Source organism: Branchiostoma floridae, chromosome 10, assembly GCF_000003815.2.
Source record: "Branchiostoma floridae strain S238N-H82 chromosome 10, Bfl_VNyyK, whole genome shotgun sequence".
NCBI lineage: Eukaryota > Metazoa > Chordata > Leptocardii > Amphioxiformes > Branchiostomatidae > Branchiostoma > Branchiostoma floridae.
This window is the reverse complement of record NC_049988.1, coordinates 15,126,511-15,134,876: the sequence shown is the minus strand read 5'-3', so window position 1 is coordinate 15,134,876 and position 8,366 is coordinate 15,126,511. Positions and strand designations below refer to the sequence as shown.

Sequence of the window (8,366 nt, the reverse complement as noted above, 5' to 3'; positions counted from 1 at the left end):
TCCTTTATCCATATCCAGTCGTACTTTATTTTTCAGGTGTTGATAAATGACGAAGCGATGTTAGAAAGAAAAGTATTTGTGTTGTTTATTGCATTTTCTGCGAATTGAGTGGAAGGGATTGCATGACAATACATTTACTAGGCAATTTCAGCATGTGAATTCTCAGAGTGTTGTTTGTGGCATTGGAACGCCCTACGTGTATGCATTTGGAGTGGGAATTTTTTATAAAGGCGAGACAGGCTTCTACATGTAAAGATCTCCCGACGGTCTATCAGTAAGGCTTAGGTCACATTTCCAAACCGGGGTCCGGCCGTGCAGCTTTCGGGAGGAAAAAGAATGATATGAAAGACATAAAAAAAAAAAAAATGTCAACAGAGGATTCATGGGGACAATTTGTGTATATTTCTTGGTATACAGTTTATTTTCTCGTTTTTATAAACATTCCGGCCGGGCCCCGGTTTGGAAATGTGACCTAAGCCTACGCGCTCAATGGTCTCCAAGACCTTCTAATGACCGATGGTGTCTTGGCCACTCATTTCTTGTCCAAAGCTCCAGTAGAATAATGCCTTAGCTGCTTAGTATGAATGGTAGTATTTTCTGTAATTGTATCTGAACCCTCACACAACATTAAGGTACGAGCTAAACTATGTTCTGTTTTACTTGTCAGGAGCGCACCTTTTCACATTGTATGAGATATTACCATGTATTGAACGCCAAATGTCAGGATTGTAGCTTATTCAAAGGGTTGAATTATCTAAAAGAATGATCATGAGTTGTTGGTGTTCTCATCTAGTTCTTGCACAACTCGACCTCAACATTGCATATTCTGTCTTCCTTGTTACGAGCGTCCCCTTTCATGTTGTATGAGAACTTCAGGTCAGACAGTGTGTGTGCGTCTGTCAACAAGATAACTAAACCGGCTGGATGGAATGCTGTCATACTTGGTGTGTTGGTGGGGGGTGACAAAATCTGGAAATCATTAGATTTCGGTCCCCCTAGTGGTTTCCCTTTGCACTGCAGCAGAACTTCATATTTTGACATCATGTGTTCCGAACAAGCTATGACCACCATTTTTGGATGTTAGATAGCTCTTGAATTACGAAAGGCGTAATTCAGCGACCACACACATAAAAAGAAACGAGACACATCATGCGATTACACAAGACTTTAATTGAGCCTTTTTGATGATCTTTCGCGAGTGCCAAACGCCACATGACTCGGCTGATAAACAATTCGCGACTATATGCACGTAACATTGAGTCGTATATTGTTGTCGTGTTATATGTAATCATACTTTAGAGTAGTTTGAACGTATCAATGTCGAAAACGTGTCTCTTACCAAGCAGTTTGCTTTAAATCACGCCTTGCTTTTAAGATAGATTTGTAATTACGTCTTATTTACTTGTACGTTGATTTTTAAATGATGTAAAGTCTAACATCAATTCGGCCTTATGACTGGCATTGTTGGATCTCGAGAGTATATTTTCTCAATATGACCACTCATCGGAAGACCTCAATGCACTCATTTAAAGATTACCATGTAAGGGCTCTATCTCCGTCTGTGAATAACGGGTGAAGGTGTCCTCTCCCACCCGGGTCGCCTTCCAGCGATCATCGCAGCCGTCAACCTTGGAGCGGAGCAGCCATGTGGTGTGGAGTTCAGCATGGTCGCCACAGATGACACATTGGGCTGTGGATAGCACAAAGGAAATATATACCTGTCAGACGGCAGATTTCCTATATCAGTCAATCGAGGACACAACGTTTGAGAAAAGATTAAAGAGTTGGTTAAAAGCGCGGTCACATACATTGTACGTTAGCTAAATTAGTGACCTTCTTTGGATGCTGCAACGTTCAACTGTCTCTCTACATAAAAAGCTGCCCAAATGTTTGTCAGTTGTTAGTTCTGTCACATAAAAACTCTATACATGGAATCAAAATCGCACGACGATCACACGACGTGTCTGACGACAACCTAAGTCATACCCAATACATCAAAGTGCTTAAAGTGTACCAGTATCATGTAAATTATGAACGGAAATGAAAGAGTATTTCGTTTTGGGATATTGGACTTTTCTTTTTGTCAAAGCCAGTAGCGTCTTAAGCATACTAGCAAGCAGCACTGCAGTCAGAAGCTCTGAAGAAGGTGTCTGAGAGACAAGCAAGTAAGAGACGCTATTGGCTGTGAGAAGAAGAAAAAAAATGGACCAAACCTGATGAAATTTTCAAACGGGTGTTTGCCGCTTTATTTTGTTTGCGTGGGTTAGAGTTTGATATTTACCTGTCCATGCTGTGGTGGACCGACCGTTGCTCCAGATCACGATCCAGGCAAACGTTCCATGTGGATTCTCCACAGGTCTGGACATCAGCAACTCAGGTGGCGTGTATCCAGCCGCCCCCTGTAGGGCCATAAAATTTTTTCGTTTCAAATGATTCAACATGAAGTGAAGAGCTAACTAGATCTGACCTTACAAACAATTTTCAACAGTTGGGATCCTCTAGTTTGTTAGAGCTTCTTCCTGGCAACAGAAGCAGCTTTCGAACCTGACAGAATATTCAGCTAGATTCATCAATGTCTCATCAATCATGTCTCAACAATCTTGTCTTCGTTAAACTTGAATGGCTTAAGCTTTCGACTTTTATACCTTGGTAGACTCCACCGCTGTCCCGTAAAAGCCGGTGATGATCGTGCCGTTCTGCACCAGAGTCATCTGGGAACCAGAGTCCGGTGATGTCCTCACAAGGATTGGCGTCTAGACAAAAATAATTGTTTGTACGCAGATGTGCCAGATACATTGACCAAGCCTCTATTACATGTATATGTAGCCGACCATAGTCATAGACCCTCTCGCGGGCAAACTCGGCTGTGGTTGACAGTTAAGTCATAGATTAAAACTGAATTGCAACAGTACATTACAATGGACAGCCCAGGCAACGGCGCTGATGCTGGTTTTGGTTACCAGAAACATAACATTTCATCGATCCGTTAAACCTTGACTCCCAGTTCCAATTTTAAAGTAACGCGTTGATGCATAAAAACATTCACATATCAAGTATGCTTTGGAAACCAAACTTAATAGATAACATAAAGAGGCACAGATATTATAACCAATATCTTCAGATTAAATAACATCAAGTTCGCGACATAGAGAGAGGTCTGGGTAATTAAACTGGAAGAAATATCAAATCGTTTTGTGGGGGAAATGTAGGTTTTGAGTTTCTGAAATACTCGTTCGTGTATATGGTCACCACAGCCCGTCAGCCCCTATAGTATAACAGGTTCGGTCAGACGAACTTGTGTGAACTGTTCGGCATAGTCGGCTAATAAGATGGTAGTCATGAATATTAGAATATCTCAAACGAGTGGACGAGATGTCTGTAATAGTTTGGGAGACAGTTGAGGACTAGTTAGCCTGTGGTTGGGAGTCATTCAGAAACAATCTGGAGTTCTACAACATTCTCCACTTACCAGTGCCATTGCTCATGGATGGGGCGTCACTGACATCGGCCTGCCTGCGAATTGAACGTAAAAGAATTGTTGATTTTCGTAATGCTAATTGACTACCTACGTATAAGCGCATTGCTGGAGACCCTCAGCATTATCATATATCCCATTCCAAATAGCCTACTTCAGCCTGCTGTCCACTAGTCGTGACAACCAGGTAAGGTTCTGAGTGTTGGGTGGAAGGATGAGATCTAGAGGTCAATAGTTTTTGGACTTTTGGGAGCTCCGGTGTATATGTAAGTCGTGAGGAGACCGCTTGCTGCCGCCTGTCCTTCGTCAAATTGTCTTAGAATATTTTTTTTATTGCTACATTAATACAGTACAAAACATAGTGGTGCCCCCACTCAAGCACACAGGCTTATATTAAAGACACCACTAGACAAAATAACAACACAACATAGGACAAAAAAGATGAAACGGGTACGGGAACGCCTAATTCTAAAAAGAAACGGACGGATAAACTTATGTTACCAATAGTAAATGATAAGGATAGTCAAAAAGCAATTTTAAAATCGTTTTGTTTCGGATAAATATGATTGAGTTATGGAGAGAATTTGGGAATTTATATCAGATGTCAGTAAAGCCGATCCTTTAAGTAGCAGATAAACAAAAGAACTATCAGTTAACTAATTTAAATCTAACATAGGAATATTCAGGTTTTCAAGTCTGTCTAAGAGGAGTGTATGTTGTTGAACATAATTAGGACAGTGAAGCAGATAATGAGGATATTTGTAGTGGACAGGCGTAGTCTGGTCCAATTGTACCCAACACTCCGGATCCGCTTACCAGAGGTTGGGGGTTGTCGAGAGAAGGTCCTAAATATGCAACTAATAATAAAGCTAAAGTAAGAAGGATGAACGGCACCCACCCATTCGCAGGAGATGCAGATGCCACAGCCACAAACAGAAGAAGACAGAGTCTCATGGTTGATTGTCCGGGGTCAATAACTGAAATTTAAAAGCTGAAAGTTAGCGTGACTTCAACTTTTGTCAATGAACCTGCTATATCTAAACAAGTATGTCCGGCGTATATACTACATTTCGAGCCAGGTATACACGGAACCATCCATTTCTGTATTGTGTGTCTTACAAAATTGCTGGTACCCGCATACAGCACATGTGTCAATCGATTTTGAAATAAGATGGTTCAGTTTTTATCCTGTTGCACAGCACTTCAGCCGAGGGAAAACGTACAGATACAGATTTTTGCTTGGCACTAAATGTGATAGATGGAAAACGTGTTTAGAGACCACCCTTCAATCTCCAACAACAGCAATACACAACGCAACTGTTCTGGCAAACATAAAGAAAACAAGAAGAGCACCAACCTGTATATCAGAACAGCGACTCTGCGTGAAGAGCTGAACCACGTTGTCACCTCTATCTCGACCGCTGGAAACTTGTGAAACTTAGGACCTTTTATACTCCCCCTATGTGAACTTGGCACTGCACACAGCCGGATATCTTCCGCCAGCTGTCTGCTATGATCTCAAACGTCAGCTCTTTGCCATTGTAGCTAGTTGGTAGTGCCAACAAGGAAACTTCCTTCTCATCGTCAGATTTTGCTTGCTTTCATAAATTTTCTTCCAGCGTAAGCGAAATGCAGACTCAGTATCAGATAAAGGTTATTGAAACGCTTCTCAGCAAATTCGAGAAGATGAGGTGAAAACAAAAAACCCTTCCATTCTCCGGCTGTCGACTTCTTGGTCCGTCAATGCCATCCGTCAATGCCGTCCGTCCATCTACCTTTCACCAAAATAAATTAATCATTTCGTCCACGCTAGAAGAAATTTGGCGATAGGGAGCAAAATCTGGCAAAAGAAGGAAGTAACTGAAGACAGAGAGTATGGTATACCGAATGTTGGATTATTTTTTCTTCACATCTTTGCATTTCAAGCCATTTCACCTTACCCTGACCGGTAGGACGAACGGGTGTAGAATTAACAACCGTGCATGGCCCCAAAATTTACTTATGGTCGTAAATCAATAGCTACCATCAACAGAGCGCCGAAAACGGCGGCAACTTAGCCTTTCACAAGGGTAGGGGAAATCGGACTTCGATTTTAAAAAATGACCAGGTTCTAAGCTTCAGTTTTAAAGCATTTTCGTAGGAAAACTCTTCCCCTTCGGGCTGCACCTAGCATTCCGAAATCTTTACCGTAAAGGAAGTTGTGATGAAGGCTTCGATATCTTGTTTTTCTAATAAGCGGTCTGGCTTTCAAATTTGATGAGGACTGCAAAATTGAATATTCGGAAGTTCGTCTTTTTGTTATTTAGATGTTTTTGGCATTTTATGCACAAAAAACATTTAAAACAGGTATGAAAATCGGAACAAACAGCACGAAGTAAACAAAAGATGTATGCTAATGTTGGTATGTATCCGACAGGAAATAATGATAACGACCATGAATGTGTGATTAGTCATTTAGTGACTAATCTTTTCCAAATAAAAGGTGTTCAAGTTCCCACGTGTTAGGTCTATATACGGCTAAATTTTCCACCCACGCCGTGCGACCGAAACTCAGACTTCACTTCAAGATAGGTAAGTCCCTCTTCCTTTAACTCTCTCTCTCTCTCTCTCTCTCTCTCTCTCCCTTTCATCATGCATTGCACCAACAGGAAATAATTTAAACGTCGATCAACAACAAAATGCTTTAGGCAAGCTAATCTGTTAGCAACGTTTCGCATATTCCAGTGTAACACACGCAAGCAAACTGTTAAGATATACTATAAAAAAGTTTCACATGCTTCGCTTCATCATTGTGAACAGAAGGCCGCGTTGCTATGATTTACCTCTGGTAATTCATTCGTACCGACTGGTTTACTTCGGTTAAGGACGCCAAGGCAATAGCCAATGCATGCGCATCATAAAGTATCACAGAAGAACACATGGGGCTAGAGGCCTTCTTATGCCACTGATATATGTCATAAATAAACCGGAAACCTATCACTCAAAGGAGTTTTAGCAAACGAGACAAAGATTACCCTGCGAACCCCCCGAAACCAATCACCACCGGTACACACCGGGATCTTAATTCTTTGCTCTGGCTTTTACCAGAACCTCAGCGCACTTCGACTTTTCCCGTTCATTGGCTTCTCTATGCGCTCTTCCCAAGTAACTGTTTATTTCATCAGAACCACTTGTTTGTAGATTCTGACTCTAGCACCATGTCTAGGCGAATTGTTCTGGAAACTTTACCTTTAGGTCAACATAAAGCTGTTAATCCCTTGCGATGGCGAGAAGGGCTCCCGCTAACCTTTCAGCTTTTAATTTCCATGCAGTCATTGACCCCGGATAACCAACCATGAGTCTCTGCCTTCTTCTGTTTGTGGCTCTGGCAGCTGCGTCTCCTGGAAATAGGTGAGTACCGCACACCCGTGTTACTTAAGCTTTATTATTGGTTGCATATTAGGACCTTTCCACGACAACCCCCAACTTTTGGTCAGCGTATGGTTGGGAACAGCTGGACAAGTCTACGCCTGTCCACTTTTTAAAGACAGTTTAACGACCGGTAGGCAACAGCAAATTGCCAGCCCATGAAGCAGGGCTCACGCATACTGACTAACATATGCACCCGATCCCCCAAAACTTCCAGCAAGTATCAACCTTTCCGACTGTAGTAGCAAACTTTCCATACCAGCTACCTAAGGTTGTATCTCACTGCACTTGGGGCACCGGTGCGGCACTGTGGGATTCGAGAAGATTGTGAGTTGTCCAGGTGGCCTTAGGCACGATTTACACTTGTAGTTTTATCTGTAGTACTACAGATCGTAGTCTACTACTGTAGTAGCCTACAGATTTTTTCTGGGTGTAAACAGAAATGAAGTGTAGTCTACTACTGTAGTCTACTACACCCTCCGAGGCTGTAGTACTACAGTTCAGCGGACGTTCTATGAGAATTCGAACAGGGTGTAAACAGAAACTGTAGTAGACTACAGCTGACTGACGCCAACCGCGTCAGTCGCCTCCTGCGCTGCATACGTTCTTGGCGTGTCTGGTTGAAAACCTGGGTAACACTGCAACATGAACATAATGACCTCCGCCTCTCCCGTCATTTTGATCCGTCCGGTGGTCAAAATTGGCACTTTTGACACAACAGGAAGAGTGAAGAAGACCAAAAAATTGATGCTGTTCGATCTGGTGTAATTCGAAACGTGCGCGTGTTTTATATGGGTCATCTGCGGTCAATGTACTATTTTCTATTGTCATGGCCTATTTTTCAGAGTGCCTTGTATTAGAAAAAAAACCTTTTTTCACAAATATAAGATTCCCGCGCCCGCCAAGTGTCAAAGGTCACATTCAGTCACTACAGTTTCTCCGTAATCAAAGAACAGCAGGTGTCCCGCTATGCTCTCTGTCAGTGAGTGTAAACCGGACGCGAATCTGTAGTCTACTACAGTAGTAGACTACGATGTGTAGTACTACAGATTCAAGAAACAAGTGTAAATCGGGCTGTAGTCTACTACACCCTCCGAGGCTGTAGTACTACAGTTCAGCGGACGTTCGAACAGGGTTTGAGTTTGAGTTTGAGTTTATTTATTCGCACGTAGAATACAAAAACAGAGAAATGTACATTGGATAAAACAAATACTGTGCGGGAGGAAGGGAGGAAGCCTAACGGCTTATGCGAGCCCTCCTCCTATAGCGTATGCAATGCTAGGGAAATAATTGAGGTGATAGACAATTGATGATAAAACAAGGGAAATGTATCAACTAAATTAACACAAAAAAGCCATCAAATAGAGAAGCTAAATAACAATTAAATTATTAAAAGCAGGGGAAATATATCAACTAAATAAAAACTTCTGCTATCAAATGGAGAAGTTAAGGAAAAAATTAAAAGCAACAATTTAAATCGTTG

General features: G+C 41.9%; 1 protein-coding gene and 2 long non-coding RNA genes across 3 annotated transcripts; 1 reads left to right on the top strand and 2 right to left on the bottom strand.

Annotated features, from left to right (window-relative positions):
• Positions 1-1,150: 1,150 nt before the first annotated feature.
• LOC118424464 (avidin-like) lies at positions 1,151-2,714 on the bottom strand. The gene is made up of 3 exons (XM_035833035.1): positions 2,646-2,714; positions 2,282-2,399; positions 1,151-1,690 (listed from the first exon to the last, which is right to left on the bottom strand). Exons 1-3 carry the CDS (start codon positions 2,709-2,711, stop codon positions 1,527-1,529), a joined length of 348 nt encoding a protein of 115 aa, XP_035688928.1. The 5' UTR covers positions 2,712-2,714; the 3' UTR covers positions 1,151-1,526.
• LOC118424465 lies at positions 2,715-4,972 on the bottom strand. The gene is made up of 4 exons (XR_004832204.1): positions 4,833-4,972; positions 4,374-4,452; positions 3,470-3,513; positions 2,715-2,753 (listed from the first exon to the last, which is right to left on the bottom strand). It is a non-coding gene; the product is annotated as an uncharacterized LOC118424465 (long non-coding RNA).
• Positions 4,973-5,980: 1,008 nt separating this feature from the next.
• Positions 5,981-6,858, top strand: LOC118425075. Its single transcript, XR_004832262.1, has 2 exons — positions 5,981-6,046; positions 6,787-6,858. It is a non-coding gene; the product is annotated as an uncharacterized LOC118425075 (long non-coding RNA).
• Positions 6,859-8,366: the final 1,508 nt, after the last annotated feature.